This window comes from Borostomias antarcticus (genome assembly GCF_949987555.1).
Source record: "Borostomias antarcticus genome assembly, chromosome: 20".
In the NCBI taxonomy this organism is placed as follows: Eukaryota; Metazoa; Chordata; class Actinopteri; order Stomiiformes; family Stomiidae; genus Borostomias; species Borostomias antarcticus.
In genome coordinates this window covers 18,892,796-18,905,717 of record NC_140253.1, presented here as the reverse complement: position 1 = coordinate 18,905,717, position 12,922 = coordinate 18,892,796, and the positions used below count along the sequence as shown (strand labels likewise).

Below are 12,922 nucleotides of genomic sequence, written 5' to 3'. Positions count from 1 at the left end.
GGTCTGATAAAAAATTCTGAAATTCGCTTCTGAGCGGCCATTGCGATTCTTCGGTTTGATCTCCACTAACGTATCGTTCATTTGAAACACCAACGGATGTAGGCTAGGCTACGTGCACAGCGTCAGCGTTTATTGGGTATTAATAATTATTAAATTATTCATTGCACATTTTCCCCAAATCTTCCTCAAACAAACTACCTTTAGATCAGTAACAACAGACAAATTATGTAAAATGTTTTAATGCATTGATTAAAAAGTGTACAACGTCAATCCGCCCCCCAAACATTTTTTCACACCAGCTCGCTAGGGGGTGCTGCAGCACCCTCAGCACCCCTAGTTCCCACGGCCATGTGCAGCTGCAACAATAACTTTAACCCCCAAATTTTCAAACAGGGCGTGTGACTGTGTCTGTTTGTGGGAGTGTGTGTGCGTGTGTGACTGTGATTGTGGAAGGGAAAGAGATGGAGACAGAGAGAGAGAGAGAGAGTGTGTGTGACTGTTTGTGGGAGTGTGTGTGCGTGTGTGACTGTGATTGTGGGAGCGAAAGAGAGAGAGAGACAGAGAGAGTGTGTGTGACTGTCTGTTGGTGGGAGTGTGTGTGCGTGTGTGACTGTGATTGTGGGAGCGAAAGAGATGGAGAGACAGAGAGAGAGAGAGAGAGTGTGTGTGACTGTTTGTGGGAGTGTGTGTGCGTATGTGATTGTGGGAGCGAAAGAGAGAGAGAGACAGAGAGAGAGACGGAGACAGAGAGAAAAAGAGAGTGTTTGAGAGAACAGCTAGCAGCCATCCAGTCTCCCCACATCTTCTTTACTGTAGATTTCTTGCAAGAAAGACTAGTCTGTGAACTGTCTCAGGCTTGAGAGCGGCTCGATGGCAGGACACCATGTTGCCCCCTGTACTAAAAGCACGCTCTGAGGGGCAACTGGGGGCAGGTATACAAAGGTAGCGCTTTGCCAGGCTGCTCACTCTGGGAAAGGATGTGCTGTGCATCTTCCACCATGCCAGAGGATTGGTCTCACTCTCTGCATCAGGAGCTTGCAGGTGTAGGACTTTTTGAAAAAGCTACCCAATGTTGTCTTCTTCCTCTTGGCTGGTGTCAGGTCAGCTGGTGTAGATGTTGTCGGTGCTGCAGCAGCAGCTCCTCCCTCAACTCCAGCTTCTGTGGCTGCCTCTGCCGCTCTTCCCTCCTCCAACATCTCGGTCATGGCTCTGGCCTTCATGGCGACCACCTTCTCCTCCTTTAAAAGGTGTATACGTATATAAGACAAATGTATAAGTTAATTGTTACATACTTCATCATTCAAGTACAATTTGCTGTGAAATGTTATAGCTCACAAAAATATAGCTGAGAAAAAATACCAAATATGTAAAAACATTTATGTGCACCCACCTTGATGTTCTGGGTCTTGAACCGTGGATCTACCAGCGATGCCATATCCAGCAGGTCATCAGTGATTGTGTCGTCATAGTACTTATTTAAATAACCTATGACCTCTGCCTTGATTTCCTTGGTGAGATCACTGTCACCATCTTCCGGCTTTAACACCTGCTCATTGAAAAGGTGCAGGACTGGTTTGAGGTAAGATATGCCGACATATTCTTCCCCAGAGAGGGCATCAGTGAACTCTAGCAATGGATTCACTGCCTTGTGGAAAGACTCGAGGACCATGATATCCTGCCATGAGGGAACCAAATGCCTGCTTTTTTTGTCAGCCGACAAGACCTGTACGATGGCCTTCTCTTGTTCTAGTACTCTTTCTACCATCTTCAGACGTGACCCCGATCTTGTAGGCGACTCCGTGACCATCTTGTGCTGGGGTAGTTTGAGCTCCTCTTGAGCTGCTGCCAGGTCTCTCCCACCTCTCTCTGAAGATGCATGGAAAGCCAATATAGACATTGTTAAACAAGACTCAGCAACAGTCACTTATTACATTAATAAATAAAACAGATATAACAACATGAGTACAAAGTGAGAGCCTTTGGGAGCCTGCTGCTACATTTCTATTATTATTATTAAATCGATTGCACTGTATGAGCTGATGAGAAACAATCTTTAGTTTCATTGGATGTCCAATACTCAACATTGTAATGACAAAGAAATCTGAAGGTGCTGTGTTTGGCTAGTAGCCTACTACTATCCTTATCCAGGGCTGCACTAGAACCTCATGGGTGAGAAATGTGACAAAGCTCCAAAGTCATGCATACACAAAATCAAACAAATAACTTATTTTGAATTACAAACGGCCATTTTCATCTAAAGGTGACATTTACACCCGCTGCTTATCGTTAGACTCGCTAGCTAGGCTAGCCCCCCTGGCTTGCTAGCTGGCTAACAGAATACATAATAAAACGTTTATTATAAAATGTCAGCTAGCAAGCCGAGGTTACATTTGTAGCAAGCCTGTGTATGGGCAGTTAATCGGAGGCAAGACCCCGTTAGCTAGTGCTAGTTTAACTAACGTTAGCCCAGACAGCTGTAGCTAGCACTTACATTTATCCAAATGTTTGAGTAACGTTAATAGCTTTCCAACGGCGAGATGGAGCCGGTGTCCAAAACACTGCAGTCGTAGCCAGTGGTTCAGTGAAGCAGCTTTCACGATATTTGCACCGCTGTCAGTAGTAATGCACACCTGGTGGTCCTCGCTGAGTCCCCACGACTGGAGTGCCTCCTGAAGCCCCCGGGCAATGATCTCTGCAGTGTGGTCTTCGGGAAAATATGCCGTTTGAAGGCATCTGCTTTGGAGATCCCATTCCTCGTCTATATAGTGTATTGTGAGACTCATGTATGGTTCCGACGTGCGACTAGACCACATATCAGATGTGGTAGCGAAGTGTTTAATGTTCCTGAGCTCCTCTTCCAGTTTCCCCCTACACTCGGAGTAGAGCCGAGGGAGTGATGTCTGAGAAAAATATTTCCGCCCGGGCAGCACGTACTTCGCATCCATAACACGAACTAGTTTCTTGAAGCCCTGTTTTTCTACCGTGCTAATAGGCATCTTGTCTTTGGCGATACAGTACGTTACTGCGCTGGTTATGTCTTTGTATCGCTTCGATGTCTTTTCATATGGTGTAACGGCGGAAAGAGCAGACTTAATTGTTGGCTGTTGTCGTTCTTTGGAAGTAGGCCTACTTGGGAGGCTGACACTTTCATGGTAGCGCAAACTCAAGGCTTCTGAGTGTTCGGTGGGATGGTACCTTTTTAGATGGTGGAACAGGTTTGTTGTGTTTCCAGTTTTGCTGAGTACTGTTCGCCGACAAAGTTTACACATAACGTTGACCTGTGCTTGGTCAGACTTAAGGTAGCCAAACCATTTCCACACAACCAAATTTGTTTGGCTTTTCCACAATCTCTTCCTCCCTAACTTTGTCGTTCTCATTCATTTTTCACACACCCGAACGCGTGGTCGCCATCCGAATTGTTGAGTGGGAGGGGCTGCGCTGGAAATATCTGGCTTCCCATTCCCATGCATTTGTTTCACTGCTGCTGTACGATTGGCTGTTCGTGAGTTTGGTAGCCAATAGGTAAACATCTATATCGAAAACAAGCCTAACGTGTTTATCAACGTTATCGTGGAAGATTCTTATAGAAATTATCGTTTTATCGTTTTATCGCCCAGCCCTACTCCAGACAAGGGCCTCTCTTCCTCTTTGGTCTTCCATCATGTTTTTATTTCCTGTTCCACAACTAGCGATTCATCAAGACAGATTGATGAAAACAACCGTTTCGCGGCAGAAAATAGATTTTTAGAAACTGCATTCTAAGTGCCCCGACCACCGCCATTATATGGATATACTGGCTCGCGCTGGATTTTAAATTTCTTCTACATGCCTCCGAACTACACCAAAGTGATCTCGGTGATTCAAACGTCTTATAATATGTCGTAAATAAGGTCCAGGTTGTCAAAAACAAGCATTGTCCTTTAATGAGGGCGGTCATAAAAACAAGACATGTTAAAAACCACAGAAATATCAGAACATGGAAATTAGCCCCTCCCCTTTCCTATACCGGGTGTTCAGCAAGATGGCCGCGCCTATGTCGGCTGCCTGTCATCCAAGCTGGTTGCTCGTTCTGTTCGTCCTGTTTGTATGTCTATCTCTGTCTGTGAGCAGTGCAACAGCGTTGATTATTTACGATCGACATACCTTGCTGGCCATCCGTGCCTCGGTGGCGAGTTCATTGTCTCACCACTCTGAACAATGGAGCTCCCACCGGACTTTGCGTTCCGAGGTCCCCGGGACAATCTGGACTCCGTCCTGGTGCTGCCCCCGGTTGAGACGTGCCAGGAGACGGGGTCGACGAGCTGGAGCTGCGATGAAGCTTCGTATGCTAGCTCGGGGCAGCCCGCTGTCCCTGCGCCATTACATCTCCGCAGCCGTAGGCCCCGGCCTGAGGCTATCCTGCCTCCGACCCATCCTGCCGGCGTTTCCCTCGCGTCAACCGGCCTTCGACCTTGTGATCCATCGGCGACCGCACCCGAGTGTGGCTTGGGTGCCTGCGTGTCCACGGTCCTGCGCCAACGATCCAGAAACTCGCCTCCAACAACACACGAGTGTGGCTTCAGTGCCTGCGTGTAGGCGAGCCAGGAACCGGCCTGGGTGCCTGCGGCCGCTGCCTCGAGCCTCAACGTTCGGTAGAGCCGGCTTCGAAGCCATTTCCTTCGGACTACTAAATGCTCGATCCATAGCGAACAAATCGTTCTACTTGAATGACCTCTTTACATCTAAAGACCTGGACTGTCTGCTGATTTCGGAAACCTGGCAAAAAGCCGATGAATTTGCCCCGCTAATTGAACTCTGCCCCCCCAGCTGCGCTTTTTCCTGCGCCCCCAGATCTTCAGGCCGAGGAGGAGGACTGGCTATGGTCTACAGGGACTGTTTTTCCTCACGGACGGTGAGCTCTGGATCTTACTCATCCTTTGAAGTTCTTACGAATAAAATCGGACGCCTGAATCCCTTCTACTGTGTTTTAATATATCGCCCCCCAGGCAGAAATAGTTCATTTTAAGCAGAATTCGGTGACTTCCTAGCCTCCATCATTCGCCTGGACAGAATCCTTATGATCGGCAATTTCAACGTTCATATAAATAATAGCTCGGATACATTTGCTGTGAACTTCCTCAATGTTACTGAGTCGTTTCACTTTAGCCAACATGTTACTGGTCCTACACACATCAAGGGCAATACTTTGGACCTTGTGTTTACGTTAGGTCTTAAAGTCAGTGACGTTTGCGCTGAAGAGATGCTAGTGACTGACCACAAATGTATACTGTTTAGTCTGTCTTTTGACAACGATTTTGTGCCGGAGAAGCGCATGAAAAGCTCACGCATTGTGAACAGCTTAGCTGTAGATAATTTCACTGCCAGCTTTGACTGTAATATTTTAACGTTGCCTGACGATGACGTAGACCGCCTGCTCCATGTTTTTAACTCGCGCTGCACGGCAGTTTTAGATGACGTAGCACCAATTGTGACTCGCAAAGTTTGCCCTGTCAACTCATCCCCGTGGCTGAATGATGGCCGCAAATGCCGCAAAACAGAGAGGCTGTGGAAAGCTACCAACCTCCAAGTGCATCGTCTCTATCTCAAAGAGCTTTTAGTCGATTTTAACGAACTGGTTAAGACTACTAGAGCTGCATATTTTGCCAAACTTCTATCCTCCACCAAGCACAACCCTAGAGTGTTGTTTAGTACTATAAATAGTATTGTTAGCCCCCCTCTCCCATCTGCACCTATCCTTTCTAATGAAGACTGCAATCTTTTTCTCCAGTTTTTTATAAACAAAGTTGCTGATGTGAGGGCTAACATCGCCCCTCCCTCCTCCCCCTCCTCCATCCCTCTCTGTCAAGTCAGGGATTCAGCTCTGAGCAGCTTCTCTAGTATCTCCCTAAAGGACCTAACAGGCTTGGTGTGCTCCATGAAACCTTCCTCAAGCCCCCTAGACATTTTACCAACGTCGATGCTGAAGGAAGTTATGACCTCTGTGGGCCCCAGTCTTCTCACCATCATAAATAGGTCCCTAGCCTCAGGTACGGTTCCAGCCCTTTTTAAGCAGGCGGTTGTTCAGCCGCTGCTCAAGAAGCCCAATCTGGACCCCTCCCTGCCAAGCAACTACAGGCCCATCTCTAAGCTGTCCTTTGTCTCGAAGGTGCTGGAGAAAGTGGTGGCAAACCAACTCACCACCTATCTAACCAACCATAACATCTCAGACAAATTTCAATCCGGGTTCCGCAAGCAACATTCCACGGAAACTGCCCTCCTCAGGGTCTCCAATGACATCATGATGTCGTCTGACGCCGGCGAATGCTCCGTCCTGGTCCTGCTAGACCTCAGCGCAGCGTTCAACACGGTGGACCACGGCATCCTGCTGGATAGGCTCAGGGAGTGGGTGGGCATCACAGGGAGTGCTCTTAGTTGGTTTGCCTCCTACCTCAGAGAGAGAAGTTTCTCTGTGGCTGTTGGTCCCTTTAAATCGGACCCCCATCCCTTGTCGTGTGGTGTGCCACAGGGATCCGTGCTGGCACCAACTCTGTTTGCCCTATATATGCTCCCCCTCGGTCTTCTCATCAGCACATTCAAGGGTGTCAAATATCATCTATATGCTGACGACATCCAACTCCAGTTCTCTTTTAAACCCGGGAAAGTCGAGGGACTCAGCATCCTTCATGACTGTCTGTCGGCCATTGACAAATGGATGGCGGATAATTTCCTGCAATTGAACGCCTCCAAGACTGAAGTGCTGATCGTTGCAAATGATAAGACTGCCGCTACAGTGGTAAACCACATGGGGTCCCTCAAGGGAAATGTTAGGCCCTCTGTTAGAAACCTGGGTGTCTTCTTTGATCAGTCTATGCACTTGGACAAACATGTCAAATCCCTAACGCGTTCCTGTTTTTTCCACCTCAGAAATATTGCCAAACTCCGGTCCATTGTATCACATGCTGAATTAGAAATGTCTGTCCATGCATTTATTTCATCACGACTTGACTACTGTAATTCACTGTTTACCTGCCTCAACAAATCCTCTGTGGGACAACTTCAGCTGGTCCAAAACGCTGCTGCAAGACTACTCACCAGGTCAAAGAAGACATGCCACATCACCCCCATCCTGGCCTCCCTGCACTGGCTCCCAGTTCACCTCCGGATCGAGTTCAAAGTCCTGGTGTTTACCCACCGAGCTCTCCACGGACAGACCCCGGCCTACATCACAGAACTTTTACACCCTCACTCTCTGAGTCGAAACTGCAATAGAATAGAAGGAAGAAAGTACATTAAACTATTGCCCACAGTACTGGCACTCCATATAGATAAAATAGTACCAGAATGTGTTGATTAAATAGACTAGCTGGCTAGTTTAGGAACAAAGGGCTAGCTCAGCTAACTAGCATGTTAGCTAACGTTAGCTAGCTAGCCTTTGTTAGTTAGTGCTAGTGCCTTTGTTATGCTAGCTAGTGTCCAGGAATTTACATCCAAACACCTTAAACCTTTGTCCTGGTAATTCATCACCTTCCCCCAAGTCCCCTGCAAACCCTAGTTTCAATCTCCCTTTGTAATTCATCACCTCCCCCTAAGTATTCACATAGCTGTGCTAACATACAAAATGGCTTCTAGAAGGCCATCTGTCTGCTCCAGAATAACCATCCTTTTGTTCCTTTGTCCCTCTTAGAAACTACCGCCTTTTTCTCATGTCACATGTCTTTACTCTTGGCCACGCCTGCCATTCATGTACAATGCAGTAGCCAATCACATCCTGGAAGCACTGTACCTTTGTTTGGACTGTACATAAGCCAGGGCAGGAGTGACTGACTTCACTTCTCTGACTAACCACCCTTGCTGTGTTTCTCAGGAAGTCCTTGCGCTCGTAATGTTTTCCACAATAAACCAGACTCAACCTTTTGAACGTATCTTGGTAAATCTTTTGACTAGACAAGTCTAAAATAACTATCACAGTTTGGCGAACGGGAATGGGAACACTGCCTGCGTGTTGCCGGGATTCCAGTGGATGAACTGATCGACAGACGTGTCGGGTCCATAGTGGGTTTTGGAAAATCAATTTTCTCTCTTGCGCCAGAGCGCACGCAGAGATTATTTCCTCAGTTCTTACACTGGATTCTTGAGGCTCACAGGTACGTTTAAACGAACCCTCTTGTGGTTCTGAGTTGTATTTGCCTTGATTTGGTTCAGCTTGTTGGTCTGGATTGGTTGAAAACAGAAACCCCAGCGTGGGTATTAAGTAAGTAACTATCTAAGGAAGTTGTGAGCAGCAATCGATAATTATATCGTATTGTCTTTTGACTTCGTCCTTGTTTCGTTACGAGGGTATCAGCTGTTCAAGTGAGAGTTTGGCACAGAACAGGTTTCCTTTTGGCCGGTCGCGGGAGAGTTTTAACAGCTGTTCAAGTGAGAGTTTGGCACAGAACAGGTTTCCTTTTGGCCGGTCGCGGGAGAGTTTTAACCGCGAGCACGTTGAGAGAGTTTTGCTCAATGGAGATGGTAGCTACAGCGCGTGATTGAGAGTTTTGCAATCCGCGTTTCTGGTAGAGATTTTGACCAGAGGGGCTGTACATATTTGGTAGGATCTAGACATCTGGTTTAGCCTGGACCAAATTGCTAGTGCAGCCGAGAATGTTTGTTGTAAACGTGGGCCTTTGTTTCATGTTTGTGTGTTAAGTCGTATATTAGTCGTTTTTGGTCGTCGTTTGGTCGTTCTTTGTTTGCGTTCCCGTGTGTCTGCTACGTTCTCTCTTGCATGTGCACGGGGGGTTGTTCGTCTTATGTGTTCACTGTTTGAGCCTCGGCTCTTGATTATTGTTTGTTATGCGCGCCATGGATCCAGGTAAAGTATTGTTTTGTACACTTTTTTAGACTGTTAAAATTCTGCTAGATTTCCAGTAGGCTAGCTGGTTGCCTAGGAGACGCAGGAAAACTCCGCTATCGCGGTGTTCCGCCATTGAGCCAGAAGAGAACAAAGCACTTCGCTGACTGGGTGAGTACTAAGCGAATTTAATGTGTCTTAATGTGTGTTCTTTCGAAATTGTATTCTTTCCCGCCGTGAGTTAACCATAAGGTTTCCTTTCATTGCTGTTTTGGGGTTTTTAGGCTGCGTTGTGGTTATTTGGGATTTGTTTCTTTAAATTTCCCCGCGCACAACCATAGACCACATCCGGGTCATACATGCAACATTTTGGGATCACCACTAGGTGTCCCTGTAACACTAGCTATTAAAATGGCTAGAGGATGTAACAGAATTCTACTGCTAAAACGTCTAGCCTGATGAGATTGTTGTGCTAAAGCATTTTCGATTTCTTACATCCACATCTGACATTTTAGTGTTAAATTCTAAAATTCTAAGCAGCTAGAGGTGGTTGAGATGATTAGGTTAAGGGAAAAGCCTGTTAATTCTATAGCACCCAACCAGGCTGTTGCTGCTCCCGCCATTAGCACGCCCCTTTCTACGAGGTATTTGTCCGAACAGGTCCGGAAGGAAGAGCCTCCGATTTTGGGGTCGAGCGCCACCTGCTGGAGTTCCCTTGAACAACCCATAAGGGAGATTTTAAACTAGCCAAGATAGAGAGTTTTAATTTTTTTAAGGTAAATAAACAGGATAAAATAGATGTAGAGCGAACTCAAAAGTCTGACAGGGTTTTGAATAGGTGGTTGATTCAGGAGTTTGTTTCAATAGTCAATGAATGGCCATAAGCTGTTCGTTTTATGCATTTCTACTGTATGAATTTCATTCATATAATGATAATGTGTTTTTTGAGGAGTTGACTTTAGGCCTTCTCCTCTGCTATTGAACCCAGTCTGTGTTTGAGTCTTATTTTTCAGGTGCTATGGACCCTGGGCGGCAGATCTTTGAGGAGCCCTGATCATGCCTTCCTGGGGACATTGGAACCTGCTGTTTGTCTGTTTAACTGTTTGTTTTGTCTCTCTTTCTAATATGTAGCTTAAGACATAAGGTTTGTGCATAATAGTGGGGGGAATAGATAAGGGTTGCCAGTGTCTTAATCTGAATGCAGCATCTCATAACCCAATTTATAATTTATAATTTTTAAATGGTTATGTTAAATATCTCATGTTTATAGTTTGAGGCACATTCATCGGGCCTGAGTGTGTTTTCTGAGTGGTTTTTTACAGACAACTGTCGTTCCGGGAATGATGGGTGAATGCCGAACCAGGAGACGGGCACAGACCGGAGGTGGAGATGGAGGTTACTGGCCTGTTTCCCTACAGATGGGCGATCTGGGGTTCGTGAGATGCAACGCCAACGCCATGTCACCAACTCACTGTGAGCGACAGATAAGTATGAAACGGAGAAGAGACCATTTTGTCCGAAGCAGTGCCCAAATACTCTGTCCTCAAATGCAGAAGAGGGAGGGTTTAGATATACAAATTTTAGCTATACAAATGAAGCTTTGATGGAGTTTTTGATTAGTTAATTGTAAATGAAGCCAGTTCATTTTAGTATCATTTTCTTTGCCCCATCTCTAATTTTTATCCTGACTTCAGGAAATTTTTGCTTTCACCCTTAGGGGGTGTTGTTTTGTTGAGACGAGAATATGGTTATTTTATTTTCATAAAATCGCGAGAGAAATGCTAGAGCCAAATCCAATTGCCTTGATCATGACTGGGGACTGGGCGTGTTAAAGTCATTCTAACACTGCCCTTGATGTCACTATAGGCTACTGCAGACTGGCTCTAAATGACACTTGAACAGTCACCCTGTTTAAGTTTTCCTGACAGAATAACAACATTTTTTCCCCAAAGCAGGAGCTTGCGCTTAACCATATTTCTGAGTATCTCCTACAGACTGCTGATAACCGTTCCTGACCAAAGAAGGGAACAGGGAGACCAGACCAGAGGACTCTCTTTTTGCTCTTCTGTTTTGTCTGTGTTTGTCTCTCTCATCTGTGGATCCACAGATGGAGCACTTCATCAGCCTGTACTGGGGGAGCGCCGAGGTGAGCCCTCCGGCAGCACGACCCGGGCCGGCCCTACGTGGAGCAGTACAGGGGTGAACCGGGTTCAGTTCAAGAGCCTGTACGTGCTGCTGGCGCCCTGGCTGTGTGGTGTCCCACCGCACCTTCACCCTGCTGAACCAGAACAGGGACTCCCTCCTCACCCTCCGAGAGCTCGCTGCAAAAGCTGCAGCTGTCTCTGCTTCCTCCCCTGTGCTTTCTATGCTCTCTGTACCATCCACAGACCCTGACAAGATTCCTCCACTGTCCCTGGCAGACATTTCTGACCTACAAGCATCTGCTCCACCTGCGGAGAAAAAGAAATGAAGGAATAAGTGCACATTTCCACCACCAAACTAACCTGTATCTAGGGCCTAATGACAAACCTGTACTACCTCGTTCATGTTTTCATTATGCTTTCAAACTAGCCCACGGGCCAGATCATGTTTCAAAAAACAGGGGTGACGGAGGATGTTAACAGGTATTGGTATGCACCAGGTTTCAGGGTTTTTGAGGAACAAAACTGTGCCAAATGCATCATATGCATGCAAACCAATGTTGGAAAAGGGATAAAAATGGAACTGTCAGCACATCCTCGGCCAAGTGGGCCATGGGAACATGTTATGATGGATTTTATTGAACTCTCTCCATGCCAGGGGTACAAATATTGCCTGGTATTAACTGATGTTTTCTCCAAATGGACTGAGGTATTTCCTTGCAGGCATGCCTCAGCGTTGTCAGTGGCAAAGAGTCTCCTGAGAGAGATCATTCCAAGATGGGGCCTGCCAACCAAACTCTCTTCAGATCGAGGGAGCCATTTTGTAAATAGTGTCATTCAGGAAATCTGCAATAGCCTACAGATTGACCTTAGAACGCATTTGTAGCTATCATCCAGCAAGTGCTGGAATAGTGGAGAGAGCTAATCAAACTCTGAAAGTAAAGCTCACCAAGCTGATGGCAGAGACAGGTCTGTCATGGATGAAAGTTCTACCTCTGGCACTCATGTACATGAGAGGGAGACCGCACCAGACCACAGGGCTGGCTCCATATGAAGTCCTTACTGGTCGACCTATGAAAATGACTAACACACCGTTTCCCCAAAATAAGATTAGTCTCATGTCATGTGAAGATGATATGATACAATATTGTCTTGCACTGAATAACATTCTAAAAAATGTCTTCAACAGAGTGAAGACCGCCATTTCCTGAGGCTAAGGAGGGGTTCCTGCATCACATCTCTCCTGGGGATTGGGTCCTGGTCCACGACCACAGACGAAGGAGCTGGAACTCGCCGAGATGGCTCGGGCCGTACCAGGTTCTACTCACCACGCAGACAGCGATCTGAGAGGACTTCGTGGACCCATGCAAGCCATTGCCGACGGGTCCAAGCAGCAGAGGACGGTCCACCAGGGGATCGCAAACACCAGGAGATCAGAATGATGCTGAACCAGAGGGCTCAGAGGCCAAAACCATGGGCCATCACACTGTCCTCTCCTCTGACGAGGAATCGGAGAAAAAATGACCTTGCTGGTCACCTCCTCACAAGATGCACCACACACGCACACACACCTGCACACACTAACATTGAACATAACTGATTTCAAGCAACGCGACATTGAAGTTGCGATCTAGAAGAGAAGACGCCTTGCATTCCCCAGATGACATTCTCCTCTGATGAGCAATCGGACTGCACCTCTGATCGCACACACTGGAACCTACATTAAACATTCAGAGACGCACACATGGAATCTATGTTCCATAGGACATCACATGCGATTATTCACAAGAGTGAATGAACTTTGAAATAATCTGGAAAATATCATATTTGTTTACAAGAGTTGCAATGGTTGAAACATGAGTTGATAAATAAGTTTGGGTTTTTTCCTCTAAATTGACCAAGAGGTTTTTTTTGCCCTTCTTACACTGGTAACCATTTATTTTTTTGCCTTGTTAAATCAAGTTTTTTT

At 46.5% G+C, this 12,922-nt stretch overlaps 1 protein-coding gene across 1 annotated transcript in view; it reads left to right on the top strand.

The window, feature by feature from the left end:
* Positions 1-4,197: 4,197 nt before the first annotated feature.
* The window catches only part of LOC311322625 (uncharacterized protein), a gene marked incomplete at both ends in the record, with an annotated part of 113,097 nt that continues 104,372 nt past the window's right edge, over positions 4,198-12,922 (top strand). Inside the window, 3 exons of the mRNA XM_084454705.1 lie at positions 4,198-4,322; positions 4,831-4,891; positions 6,146-6,381. Of these exons, the coding sequence (XP_084310831.1) occupies positions 4,198-4,322; positions 4,831-4,891; positions 6,146-6,381 (422 nt within the window). The remainder of the gene's footprint in view (positions 4,323-4,830; positions 4,892-6,145; positions 6,382-12,922) is intronic.